Source organism: Aulonocara sp. 'chitande type north' Nkhata Bay, linkage group LG20 (assembly GCF_057382095.1).
Source record: "Aulonocara sp. 'chitande type north' Nkhata Bay isolate Kocher_YH1m ecotype deep benthic linkage group LG20, A_spYH_male_GT1.1, whole genome shotgun sequence".
NCBI lineage: Eukaryota > Metazoa > Chordata > Actinopteri > Cichliformes > Cichlidae > Aulonocara > Aulonocara sp. 'chitande type north' Nkhata Bay.
This window is the reverse complement of record NC_141363.1, coordinates 23,865,731-23,880,470: the sequence shown is the minus strand read 5'-3', so window position 1 is coordinate 23,880,470 and position 14,740 is coordinate 23,865,731. Positions and strand designations below refer to the sequence as shown.

General features: G+C 41.9%; 1 protein-coding gene across 1 annotated transcript in view; it reads right to left on the bottom strand.

Annotated features, from left to right (window-relative positions):
* itga5 (integrin, alpha 5 (fibronectin receptor, alpha polypeptide)) overlaps positions 1-9,207 on the bottom strand; it is a 32,599-nt gene extending 23,392 nt beyond the window's left edge. Inside the window, exons 1-2 of the mRNA XM_086278756.1 lie at positions 8,785-9,207; positions 177-307 (exon numbers count right to left, since the gene is read on the bottom strand). Of these exons, the coding sequence (XP_086134882.1) occupies positions 177-307; positions 8,785-8,993 (340 nt within the window). The 5' untranslated portion in view covers positions 8,994-9,207. The remainder of the gene's footprint in view (positions 1-176; positions 308-8,784) is intronic.
* Between the last annotated feature and the right edge of the window lie 5,533 nt (positions 9,208-14,740).

Below are 14,740 nucleotides of genomic sequence, written 5' to 3'. Positions count from 1 at the left end.
ATAAAGGGAGGGAGAAGGCAGAAGAAAATTGTTTGTTTCAGAGAGTGGATGAACTGATTTGCAGCATCAAGGCCCCGTGGAGAAGGATTTCTTTTGAATTGCAAAGCTAGAAAAGAGCATAAAACTTCTTTGGCGCTAATGAAGCCCAGAGTGTAAATATCAGTCATAAGACTTACCTTCAAGGTCAAATTTGATGGCGTGGCAGTCGGTTTGGCTGGAGCTCCATGGACAGTAGAATACAGACCCTCCCTCTGTAACGTTGAACTGCTTTGTTCTAGCCTTGGGGGCTCCAACCAGCACACTTGCACTGCAAAGAAAAGACAGACAGGGTGGGTGACTAACAGATAACCAAGCATTTTTAAACGTACATTTTTTTAATCAAACCACGGTTTGTAGCTCAAAAGTCATTTCACACATATGCTACACCCTTTTTTAATCAATCAGAGGTGCATGTGAGAGTGCAAATGTACCACACAGATACAATGTTTCTGTTATTTGAAGTTGCACCGATATGAGAACAGCATGGGTACTTTGCTTTAGGTTAAGGTGTCAAACCTAAAGTAAAGAGAATATTTCCAACACAGCTAAATGCCAGCCATCTCCTGCTGTGAGCTACATGTGAGAAAGGAAAACTTTCGGACACTGTCCCAACCTAATTTTTTCCAACATTTTTGGGAGTTCATGTGTGAAAACATCTCCAGCCTGACTTCAATTAAAAACTGCATTCCAGACCTCCCACCTGAACAGCTTTAAGCATGATCCGGCGCACGTTTTTTTAAACATCCTAACAGGTTGCAGCACTGTTTTACATAATCCCCTACAACCACTGCAAGCTGCAGCAATGTTGACAGGCACATTCACTCCCTTTGTTTACAGTAAGACACATACAAGGGGAAACAATTGCATGGTCACACACGCTCCCCTGTGGGCCAGATTCACAAGGAAAACAAAAAAGCAGACAGGCTAAGTAGAGTCACTCTCTTGTTTCTACAGCTGTGATACTAAACATCAGTGTCCTTGGAGCTACACTGTACAACTACAGAAAGGCAAGTCACCCGTGAAGAGGCACAACCAGTAGACACGGAAAGAATAGTGAGGTTATAGGTGAGTTCCAAACAGAAATAAAAGAATAAAAGCAGTAAGGGGGTGCTATGTAAATTGAGACAATCAAGCCTTAGGCAAGATTTGGGGGGGGGGGGGCTAGATAATGTGCCTAAGGGTTTAGCCATTACCTCATTCCTGAGCCACTTGACCTGACAAGCATCACAGACGTATTTGGGATTGATGTGGGTAGAGGAGGTATGGGACCAATGAGACCAGACAGTGTCCAGGGAGCTTAAAAACAGGAAGAATACACCCTTTCCTGCCCTAGATCTACCAATAGTGCATGAAGGTTTACATTGGGGCTAAACTTAGTATCATGGCCCGAAGGGTAACTACTCAGTAGGGTCCAGAAAAAGACAGGAGAATCAGTATGAGTCAAACAGCAGTTAAACGGTGGAATATTCCAAGGATGGTGTAATCCACTGTAATTAATCCTCCTGGAACATGACTGTAGATGCTAAGATGCAGAAAACCACAGAGAAAAAACCTCTAACAGCGGTGGGGCAGGGTCTACTGATGGTCAGCACAAAGCTTTGAAATCCTCTCAGCATCTATGGTTATGAAAACACATATGTGGGAGAACAAAGAGAAGGTCACGGTCACACTGTTACTGTAGCCTGTACCTCATAAGAATGTGCAATGCCAGTTCCAAATCCAGAGCAGAAACTCCCGTTGGAAGAGGAACAAAGAAGCAAACCAATTCAATTTGGAGAGGAAGAACCTGTGTCCCCCCACCCTTTTATTTTTTATTGTATATGCAGACTCAGGGATATCCCAGTAAAGCAGCAAAGACCTGCATGTTCGGTATTGTAAATCACAGCAGGATTTCCTAGTTCTGAATTCTCACAATAAGACAGATGGAGAGCTTGCTTTTGCTATCTTTAAATTCAGATCTGAGTTTAGAAGTAGCAGAAGTTTCTCACCAGCAGACCACACACTTCATGTGTGCCTCTTACAAGTCCTCCAAACCTATGCGAGAAAAGTTCATTGAGCACAGTTTCCTTTGTTTCAGCCAAATGCTCTCGGACAACCAGGATGAGCAAATGATTTTTTGGCAAAATAATTTAAGAATTAATCTGCAAGCACATGCATGCAATAAATGACACAGCTGGAGGAACATGTACACAATAACAAGGCAGAGGAAACAAAGCTCCAGCATCTTTTGTTGAATCAGATCTGAACAGAGTCCAGCCACAGTTGGCCATGGCAGCTTTTCAAAGAGAGGAGAAAAAAAAAATCAGGAAATAACCAAACAAGCACATCATGCTTTAATCAGCAAGCTGGCAGTTGAAGGCAGTTTTTTTGACTACTTTACACTGATACATGCAGATGTGCAAAGACGCGCACACACACAAAGTTCTGCACTGTAAAGCAGGAAGAATTAGCATTTAATGGGTCTTTATCTTTGGATGATCTGTCAACTTCTCGTTGGCATTTCCCCACCCTTATCTTATAGCTGCATGCTCAAAAGAAAGAGCTTTTGCATAATTAGCATTTAATGAGGCTCAAACGTCAGTCTGCTGAGTGCGACTCATCAAATTCCTTGGTAAAAGTAGGGGCATGAAAAGACACGTAATTAGAGGCAGGCACAAGATTTCTCAGCTGTTCAGGACAGAGATACTCCTGAGATGGGCTGTATTAATGCTTCAATGGCTAAAGTGGAGACTAGGCAAATAATTCCTGTAGTGCCGTGAAAACAGCAGTACAGTATCCATCTGACAGGCAATAAAAAGGTCAAATGTGATCATCTCAAACCGATCGGTCTGCTCATTTGGTCATGCTGCTATGAACAAATGGCAAGCCAATTTCACAGCACACAAAGAGATTTGAGCAATGTTTTAATGGGAAAGTCAGGGCAGATGAAAAGCATTAGCGGCTTCTTCATGTCCCACCAACTGCCTTACAGCAGCCACTAATGATGCGCACCACCCAGCTGACAATTAAGCATTAATTAAACTAGTTTAAACGATTTAGGCTGCAAGTAAGGAATGTGTAAACAACAGCTTCACTGTAACCAAGTACTGGGTTTGTCTCATTAGAAGGTCAGAAATCAGGGGACATTCGACAAAAAAACATTTCACCACGCCATAATTGCCAGACTGCAACCACTATTTTATGTGGGGTTGAGAAATTAAGGGTGATACAGAGTGCTGGAACTTGCTGATGTGACACAACAGTGCGTATCCGTAACTAATACGCTTTATGATGAGGTTACAGAGGGAAGTTGTCAGCAGTCAAATTCCTCTGTTACCCCCCTCCTGTTCAGCACAGCATTTTTTCCCCCCATTCCACATTTAATTGTCTTCCACCCAGCTGCAAGGCTGATGTCACTTGAACACTATTAAAAAAAAAAAAAAAAAAGATTTAAGCTCGAAAAGGGAAAAATTACAATCACATTTTAAGCCTCCAGTGCCGGCTGCAGTCACCATCTGCAGTCATAAACACGGCTCAACAAATGCTACGGTTCTTGTGCACAAAGAGGGCCGGAGAAAAGAACCAGCGTCCCTTGAACCTTAGCAACACCTAAGTAAAACACGTGTGCCCCAGAGTTTGCACTAACCTATTAGGATATGGTTAAACACTGGAGTGGTTCCATATCAGAAAAAGGATCTCATATGCAGTGATCTGATCTAAGCCAGAGACAGCTCATGACCTTCGCTGCTCTCATTCCTTCAGTGAAAAAAAGAGATTTAAACGTCCCTCTCATGAACAGTTTGAATGAAACCTGGATCAGTGGGAGCAGAGACAAAATTTCGAAATCAAGTTCAAATGTGGAACACGTATAAGAAAAGCTGAATGATTTCCAACTGTAGCGTGACTGACACTTGAGAAGTGAGATCAGCTGAATGACAGAAATGAGAGGCAGTAGTGTCTGATGATTTATTGCAGATCACATGGACCCATACAAATAGGATAGTACTCTCAAAGTCAAGGCCAGACAGAAGCTGTTTGAGTCCTTACAGCTGCCATATGGACGCTCGTCTAGTCACACACACACCACATACACACATGTTGTCAGTGCTGCTGTCCAGGAGCCTGAATATGATGAGAGTAGCAGTGTTTGGTTGGCGCGTGCTGACTACAGTGAGTCTACTACGCTGAGCAGAGGCCACCTTTTTCTTAACAGTCAGATGTTACTGTAAGTTGCAGGACGGGGAACAGATCTATATGTAGCTCTAAAAGCCTAGAGCAAGTATGTCCTTTTTTTTAACAATTTACAGACATTTCCAGATCCCAGCACTGACTTGAAAAGAAGTCATTAAGATCTGAAAAAGCACCCACCAGTGATGATAAGATAAACAGCCCAGTCTCTCAAGGATCTGATCCCATATCACAGCAAAACCATTTCCTCTGTATCCTCAGAAGGATAATATAGCCGGGCAACAGGTGGCCTGGAAATTGAGGCACTGCTAGCTAAGGTAGCCAAATAATGTTGTTTATTGTCACACAGGCAAAATGTGTGCGCATCCAAGCAGATGTCACAACCAGAAATAACAGCTAAGGCTTCAATACTTTATGCTATTCAGCAGCTGACTCTCTTCACAGCTCTCAACCAGGAGCTGTTACGCGGATCAGCAACTTGACAACAAGTTCATTCAGCGATCATTGCCTTTCCTTCCAACTTTTCAACAAGCAGCAATCAGTTTGAACTCACTAGAGTGAATGTGGGGAAAGCATCAGCTGTTTTGTTAAAACCGTCGATGTGTCAAGTTGTTTCACAAGTGGCAAGCAAGACATTTAAAACACCCAGCTACTAAGAAAAACATCCAAAATGACTCAGATTTTCATCTTTGCATTTGCTCATACCAAACTGTTGCCCATCCCCAACCACGATCACAGTCTCTTCCTCTTTCACAGTCCTCTGCAGGGATTTTACTGCTGCTGGTTCACACCTCTCCACAATGGCCACATCAGGGGGTCTAATGCTCTCACCTCAGAATAGAGAAGCTGTTGTATTAAACATGGGGGATTGCAGCTGTTGGAGCACTTTGCCTCTCCACCCCTCTGACCCCTGCTACACCCACACATGCATATACAGAAGCTCACATTCATAGGCAAGAAAGGCTAAATGTTACCTAAATATTCCTAAATAATAAAACTGATTCCAATTTGAATTTCACAAGAGGACAATGGCGTCATGTGCTTATTGCCATATAAAGGACAGCCCATATCAGATTACTATAGAAGTGAGTCATTTCATGATTCAAGGTAAAACAAACCAGGCTTGCTGGCAGTGAGACATTAAATCTGAAGTATCAGTCCGGCCAGCCCTGACCATTCCAGAACCAAAGTAAACCTGACATCCTCGGGACATTGCTAATAGAATAGACATTACAGTGGGGTCCAGTGGCCCTTTAAAGCCATCATCACCATCCACGTTGACATCTGTTTCCACTGCAACACACAGAGACTCAGTATAAAAAAGTATCTTTAACTAAAAGAAAAACAGCAAAACTTAGAAAGAGACTACAGTGTAACCTCGCTAACTATTCCCGCCTGACTTCACAAAAACCTGCATGAATATTTCCCACCTACTGGCCAGTAGGTGAAAACAACATTTGACAACAGAAGATTAAAGCTGCTTTTTAAGGCTAATAAATTAAAAAAAAGAAATGAGTCACAGTGAAAGCTCCTCCAGTGGAAAATGGTAAACAAATTCTGCCATTAGACAAAGGGCCCCTTTGTCTGCACGTAACAACGAGAACCTGGATGAAGAAAAGCTTGGCAACCCAAATATACAAGCTGTGCTGTGCTGCAGCTCAAACACTTACTGGTTTGATTTAGAACCAGGTCTATAGAACAGGACACCAATGAAAACAATAACAGAAATAAGACTGATCATATATGGAGAGCGACCCCTGCATAGGCACAGAAAAAACACTGCTGCATAAGCAGCCAGTCCAGTGTCAATATTAGTTTAACTCTAACACTGTTTGAGAGATTAAACTGTAGGAGAGTTACCAACATGGACTGGCTGACCTTGCCATGTGTTTGTCACGGCCAAACCAGGACAGGCACAGGGCTAAGCTAATCCATATCACCAAACACATCACTGAAACACATCAACCTGTCTCTTCTGCTCATACACTCCAGGCAAGGTATGTTATTGTTTACAGCTCCTGATCTTTAACCTTTTCTATCTCGGTATGATCCACTCCCTTATCCATGCCAGACACCAGAGAAAGTGAAAGAGCAGTCAGTTAGTGGTTGTGATTAAGTGGTTGAGGAAAGAGTAGGCCCTCCAAAGTCCATGTAGAGGAGGGTACACAAGGGGACTGATGTACACAGAAAACAGCAAGCCTGTGAAATGTCCATCTTCACTCAACATGGAGAAACATGCTCACACAACAGGGAACCATATATCCTCTTGCTCTTCCTGCCCTGTTCTGACAAGAGCTGTCACACATAGTTCTATCCTCAGGCGTCCTTCCATGGGGGGCCATCCACAAATGTCTAAATTTAACTTTATTATGTCATGCCAAAGGGCATGGCAGACCCACATATATAAACTAGCTGTCAAGGATCATCAAACTGGGTGAAAGCAGCCCACTTCTTTGTTGACTTGACAGCAGCTTTATTGATAGGAGAAAGTCTCAGTCTCTGAATCCACATCTGCAATCTGCATGGATGAAAAGCAGCAATAATTTTACCTAAAGGTTGGAGCCAGGCTCACAGCAGTTCATCCTGACAAGAAGAATCTCTTTGTGCAACCCTCAACTGACCTCACAGTGGTTCCAGATACTCCCCCACATCTTATGGCTCCAAAAATTGTGGACGATGATGATGTGATGGCAAAACAAGAGATAATAGGAACTCATTTCATGTCACTGCTGATAATGTTTGATGTGTACACTTCTAAGAAAGTGTGGATGAAATGTGGCAGATGAATGTGGTTTGCAGATAAAGCGATGAGTAATGGTTTTAAATGTGCTCTCTCAGACTTTCGTTTTATTTGATGTCTGCGTTTTGAACACAGATCACCAGGAGGAAAATTACAGGGCAGTGTGTTTTAGGAAACTACATTTAATAAGCAATATCCTTGTCCTGGACATATAAACCATTGTCTCACGTCCGCTTCCAAGAGCAGAGCGACTCAACTGTAAAAAAGTTCAGATTAAGTCATCGGTAAGATGACGTCTACAGTGTCTGATACTTAATGAGACTAGGAGTTATGATGGGGAGAAAGGCTAGACAGTGGGGGAAGGTTTAGGCGATGGGTGAATTAAAAAGCCTGCAGAATGACATCAGCATAGGAGGAAATAAGGAGGGGAAAGCCGGAGAGGGGGAGAGGGTTCTGTGCATGCAAGCTTCACATTCTAAATCATACAGCTCTCCTAAAACCCCTGCTTCCCAGGCAGGGAAATAAAAACCAATAGCAGAAGGAGTTTAAAGAGACAGTCAGGGCCATAGAAGAGGAGGAAATCTGTTCATGTCTGAGAGTCTGCCGTCCAGGGAAGTGGGGAGGAGAAACAGGGAAACTAAAGCTGATGCTCGCAGCCCACTCGGCACAAAGCCCGTTCTCAAATCGCTGCATGCTGGCTGCTTGAACAGTGGTCTGAGAAACTGTTCAGCAGACACATCGTCAGCCAGAGAGTGTGATTACATTGGAGTGAAGTCCTGACTCCAGCTGTATAACCTTTTGTTAATGATTACTGCAATTACAGGTTTGAGTGGACTCACCAAAATATAGTGAATGGTCAGCAACACAAAAAACAAACACAAATGCAGAACTGTCAGGAACTAATGTAATCTATGTCTTATCTTTTCCTGCATTCCAGCTGGTAGAAAGACTATATGATCCTGGGACAGAGCATCCCCCACCCCACCCCTTATTTATATTCCCCACAGAATATTGGAGTATAAGTCCTGGTCACAGCCATGCCTGCCAAAGTTTTACTTCCAAAAGTGACTGATGCCAAAAAACCCCTCGGGAAGAATACTGAGACGGTCACTGCATGCTACGAGTCACTGGGATCACATCCCAGATGAACCAGGAAGCATCAAAATCAGCCACAGCATTTAATACCGAGATTTGATCGCTAAAGGTTGCAGTGAGGTAGCATGTTCTGGGGTTTCGAGGCAAGGGCGGATTAAAAGGTCATCTTAATTTTGTAATTTGGTGGGACAATGAGATTAAGCTTTGAGGAAGATTTCCGAATGTTCCGATCTTTGATCTTCATCTCAATATAAAAGACTGAAGCTTTCAGTCAATATAAAAGACTGAAGCTTTCAGTCTTTTATATTGGAGTTATGTGGGCTTTATTTCAGAAAACACTTACAACAAAAAATCAAATTTTCTGGATAAATTCAATTGCAGTAAGTTGTAGGCAGACTGACCGTGTGCGCTCTGTGCGCAAGGCATGCGTCCAGGAAGCACAGTATACACACAAAACCCCGATTTTCCGAGCCAAAACAACATCCCACAAATGAAATATTGGAAACTTCTGACTTTAACGGGTGAGCTGTAGATGGCTGAAGTTTGGCCAGAAGTTCCGAAATACTTCAATGAACACTGCAATCTGTGCGCAATATTTGCGTACAACTGGGAAACTTGAATTGCCCATATAAACCTCAAATGTTTCAGACCTTATACGGAAACTATGTTATATATATATTTTTTTTTTTACTACATAACGCTCTGCAGTTACATTTTCTGTTTTCTATATTAAGCACACTTACCTGCCAGAATCAGACAAATAAAAGTCAACTGCATATCCGAAGTAGCTCCCATTGGGTCCGCTGTAAACAGCTGGGTTCTCCACATCCAAGTTGAAAGCCTTGCAGGCAGGCTTAGAAAAAGTCAGTAATAGCCCGATAATACAAAGGAATGAGCGTGCGAGAAAGGCTACTATCCCCGGCGTCTTTGTGAGAAATCTCACCAAGCCCATTTTTGACAATAAATTAATCCACTAAAGTTAGTTTTGAATGGCGAAATTGGCCAAATGTTTTGTTTTCTAGTCCGTAGATGAAGCCTGTAAACAGTGGGGAGTAAAACTACAGTTGCATCCCTGTAACTCTAAGCGGCCAATATCTCATTAATGCTCCGTCAGCTCCTCTCGGCGTCCCCGCTCTTCTTGCGGCTTCTCTCTCTCTGCCCCTCTTCAGACCCACGCCTTCTCTGCTCACCTAATCAGGATACATACAGCAGGGAGTTCCCAGACCCGTAACAGAGTTTAGAAGAGGAGGAGTTTGTGATTCCCTAAAAAAACGAAGAGAGAGAGGGGAGAAGAAAAAAAAAACTTCGAAGAGGGCTCTTCTAATCCACTAACCCATATGTTTACTAATGTGATAGAAATGCTTTTATCACTCACACTAAGACTGTTAACAATGGACCTTAAAGCCTCTTTCTGATTTTATCTCACACTTATCGTGACCCTTTGAGACCAAATTTGTTGGCAGAGAAGGTAGGCTGCTAGGTGATTGAAAGGTCAGTGAAACGTCACTTCACGCTTTTTTTAAAACTATAAATATAACTGCTTCGCTTTCCAAATGCAAGACTCCCATGTGCCTTTTCCCCTTCCCTTATGACCTATTTGCATAAATCTGTACTAATTATACGTCCATCAGCCACTCTTGGATCTCAATGTGTGATCCATATGTATTTCTATCTAATTACAGTGTGGATCTGATTTGGGCATATGATGTCTTCTGGGGAGCTTAAGGGGGGGTGTAGGAAGATTATGTATTTCTGTCTGAGTCACACGAGAGAGGAGCAAGGAAAGTGGTTAGGCTGTGAAAAGCATCTACTCACTGCAATGAGACCTTTAATAAACCAATCCAGGCCGACTGGAATTAGTGACTGTTGGTTTAGCTGATTCATCTGAGGCCTCAGGGATTGAACACAGGGGCCAAATTTGGCTGTGTGGCAGTAGCAACATGAACTCTCTGTCAAGTGCTGCTCATATTTATAACTCTTCTAAGTGCTCTGACACACAGAGCAGAAACTGATGGGAGTAATCCAGAGGGTCGGGGGGGGGGGGCAGTTCACAGCTGTCGGGGGTGCTCGATGGTTCAAAGCCTTAATCCCAGAGAGGTCTCATTCTCTTACTCTGTTTTTAAGTCCCTAAGATGAGAGTGCTGGTTCATTTTGAGCCAAAGCACAAGGTGTGGTTAATAGACAAACGAGCTGTACCCATAAAAAACATTTGTTGTTGAAAGTTTTCAGCTGAGGTCATGGTCTGTTATTCAGAAACCCCAACACACGATGGCTCTCAAATAACAAGATAGTGCATCTTCCAAAGGTGCACTGCTGTTTTATAATGATGCTTCTGGATGTTCTGAAATCTGAAGCAGTTGGAGGTAGTCATGGTGGTGCAATCAGAGTCCTATGACCTCATGCATGAGGTTAGACACAGGGTATAATAGTATCAGCAAATGATAATCAGCTCTTAGTCATCACGGGCTTCTTTTTTGTCTACTTACTGACAGCCATAGGTTTCGTGCTATCTGTGCACACACATTTATCTGTGTGACCTGTTAAAGCATCAGAGTATTGGTTACATTTTCCTTTGAAGTAATTCCTCCTCTACTTCTTTTCATGCATACCTGCATGTACGCCATCAAGCAGGAACAAGCCAGTGCACAAAGCGTGCTCCGTTATTAAGTATGTTCTGTGCCTAAAACCAGAGTCTCTTTTGCTTTCGGTGATGTGTAATTGGGTCTGACTAACTGAACAGTATTTTCCATCTTGTCTTTTCGGTTGAAAAGGGGGTGTGGTTTTATTCCAATGCCTGGACTTTGACATCATCACTCAGCCTCTATGGCAACAGATTTGAAGTGCTGCAAAACACTTATAGCACACTTCACAGGACTCAACACAGCTGGTCAACTATTTTAAATATAGAACTGGCATATTGGCACTGTGGTATAGCCTCTATGCAGTACGTACATGTATGCGAACCCATGCATACACACGTATAGTGTCTCTTGACTCTTTCTCTGTAATAACTGAGGATATGCTTTACAACAAACAAGCATCTATCACATGTTAGGACAGCTATATCAAGATGTGAAGGTGTGAAATCATGCTTTCACATGGGTAAGTTCTGTTTCTCGGTTGGTTTACACAGTGCAACAAGGTCGAGGTCTCCCCCCAAAGGCAAAGAAAGAACAGACATCGTTTTCAATTAATGATTAAGTTAAAATAAATCCAAAGAAATTTCTGATGAAAGGTTAGTCTAATAGCATCAGAAAACTCTCACTTTTTATTCTCCTTAAATAAATCACATTTGTTCTGGTTATTTTCACTCCTTGGTATTCAATGACCCCCTGCAAAGACTATGTGACCCTCCAGGTGGGCTCATCCCCCAGTTTGAAAACCACTGTCTTAAGCTAAGGGTGTGGTGGCCCCAGCTTAGATATAAGACTGTTACTAATAAATAACAGTTATTTCTTTTGTTCTCCCTTTTAAAGTGGATCTGCAATAGAGCAGTGCACTTCAACTGTAAAAAATATATTCACAGTGAATAAAATCATTTAAGCTTTGTTAAATAGAGGGAGCTCTGTGAAGAGTGCTTTGGGATGCAAAGACTAAACTTTACATTTAAAGATGAAAAATGTTGGAGTGTGAAGTGAGAAGGAATCAGGCTTCCCAGACCTCCTAAGCAGTTTGTGTCTACCAGCTTAACACTACATTAGTTTCTAATACCACAAACACTCAAATCCCCAACCGAAATTAGGTTGTACTGTAGGTGTACTGTGGCAAAGAAGACAGTTTTGTAAAATACTCGAAGTTTCAAAATAAAGGTAATCTCCAGCTCTAATTCAGCAAACAGTCATTACCAGCTATTAATCTTTGTTCCAGAAGACACCGACCTCCATCCCACCTCCTGATCTCATTTCTCTTTGTGTCACCAACTGTGAGATGATACTGATAGGCTCCACGGGGCTGGAGAGACACCCTGACGGTAACTGTTTTGCTTTTAAGTCACAGAGTAAACACCATTTTACCACCGGGAAACAGACAGTAAATAAAGGCCACAACAGATAACTCAGTAGTTCAAACCCAGACAGGTCACGAGTGACAATGATTAAGAAGTTTAACTTCTGTTTGTTTCTTGTGTTTTTAACATTTAGTGGAATTTTGCTCAGAATAAAAAGTTTTTCTAATCAAGAAAAATGATGCCAATGATGGAGAATGTGGTTTTTGAATAGAGGGCTATATTATTGTGTAAAACCTAACAAAGACTTTGAGAGGAATAGGACACTGAAATTAGATTCTTCAGCTAATGTAAATGGTAAGCCTAAAAGCTGTCTGTCTGTTTCTCCTAAGCAGGAGAAACACAATGACACACATCTTACAGGCAGGAAATTCCTCTAGTGTAAAAGCCTGCCTGGTTTTCCTGTTTCACTGGGTTCATACTGTTCACTCTGTTACACTTCACTCGCAAACACACCTTGAATATATGCGCAGTCAGTTCCTATCAGCTTTGCTTTCCCATCTGCACTCTGTAACATTCCCCATGTTTATAATAGAAGGGTGGTGAGTGTTGCTGATATCTCCCGCTAGTATGAGACACTTCATACTGGATGACAGATTTGTCATGATGGGGTGGAAGTCCTGAGCCGGCCCGTGTTGCTGAGAAGCCCGTCTATTGTTTTCAACACAAGCTCTTAGCAACACAGTGGCTGAATCATATGTTTGTTTCAGATGTTGAAATCTTTCCGGAGGCTCCTTACAAGGGAAAGTTTACCCACCCTGGTGCATTATGGTTTCCTCTTATGAGCTTTTACTGTCAATACAAACAAATTGAGACAACTTGTGTGGGTAGTAAGATAACTCAAACAGTGTCCGTTGTTTTGTTGCCTTTTTTAAAAGAGTCATAAAATGGCTGAAAATGAGCAATTTTGGTTTTTATGTGCATCTGCAAATCAGTTTAAGGAAGCAGGGTACTAAAGCGGGGAAATGACCCCACTATCAACTCCACCAGCCTTGTTCTACGATCCATAACACACACACACAAAGCCTCTCTAACCTGCCTGCATTTACAGCTCACTGCGCTTCATGGAGTGTTTAGTCTCTGTGGTCCCTCAATTGACATGTTTGCCTAAATACACAACTTTTTAAGAGGCTGCATAAAATACTTGACATCCTTTAGAGAAAGGTCACTGATTCAGAGTGTCCAGGCTGATAAAGTGAGACAAAATGCCAGCACCTGGCTATGGAGCATTGAACAAGACTGGCAAGAGAGTGAAAACGCACTTTAATACTGGTATCAGCAGTGAAGCTTAATAGTGCTTAAATACTTCAAGCTGGACTCAGGAAGCAACATTTATATGTTATTACATTAAAAAGAAGAAGACACTGACTGTTGAGGTCTCAAAACTGCAGAATTTGAATTAAAACACAATATTGAACAAAAAAAAATGTGTGCACTGCCCTTTGGACAATTTTGCATTCACGTTCAGGGTGTCATGTTTTGTTTGGATGGTCTATTTGTCTCACAGAGTAATGATATGCCCCCTGACCCCCTTCTGTGTTTTGCTATTGGGGCAGGCGTACTACAGGGCTGCCGCCAGGCCCCTGTGCGAAGGAATGCGACTGTTAAAATGTGTGGATCTGGGGGTACAGCAGGAGAGGGCACTGAATCAGTGTGAGCACTGAGAGAGCCTCAGGGTATTGTTTAACACACACACACACACACACACACACACACACACACACACACACACACACACACACATAACCATTCACACATTCCCTCAGATTTGCTTCCCACACCCACTCCCTCGGCTAAATATGTTTGATAGAGCTCATATGGAAACAGACGCACCCGGCTTTGCGGGAACAAAAACAAACTGCACTAGAGTAAAAATCTATCTATCTCTCTCTCTATCTCTCTCTCTCTCTCTCTCTCTATATATATATATATATATATATATATATATACATATATATATATATAGAGCTACGGTTTCTTCTTTTACTCACAGACAAAGAAAAAATATGCTCATTTTTTATAGCCTCATGTTACTGTTGCAATATCAGGAAAATTAAGAGCACCCACTGCCAGTTTAAGCGCGTGCATAATCGTGCTTTCAGATACTTCATTAATAGAGACATCAGAACTCTTATGCATGACACTCTAATGCAGTGACATTCAGCACTTCTTCAACTTAATGAAGACATGTATTTTATTTCACTGATGGAAAAATTCTAAATACAACTCATGAAAATAATGAAGTTCACATCGTTTTGCTTTTAATTTGACAGATGAAGAATACACCAAGGGTGATCTTTACATTTACTATCATCATCTACACCAATATAAGGGGCAAAATATGTTCATAGTTTCCTGAATGTTTCTGGTTAATGCTTTCAGGTTGGTGCTTCCTTCCTGAAGTGTAAGCTCACATTTATCACTCTCTTTACACAGAACCATGCAGTGCAGAATCATTAAAACAACCTCCTCTGTGCTTATAGCATTTTAACTGTTGTCTTTTTGATTCATAGCAACTAATTTACAGCTCAGCAGCTCTGTGAGGCTTCACATAGACACAGCAGTGCTTGTTTAAAATTTTGGCTCAGCAGATATAAGGCTGATTAATGATTTTTTTTCAAAGGCTACTGTGTATATACCCAAGTGCAATGTTCACTTGATTTCTTCACGAATAAAATACCCTACTAAATATGTTT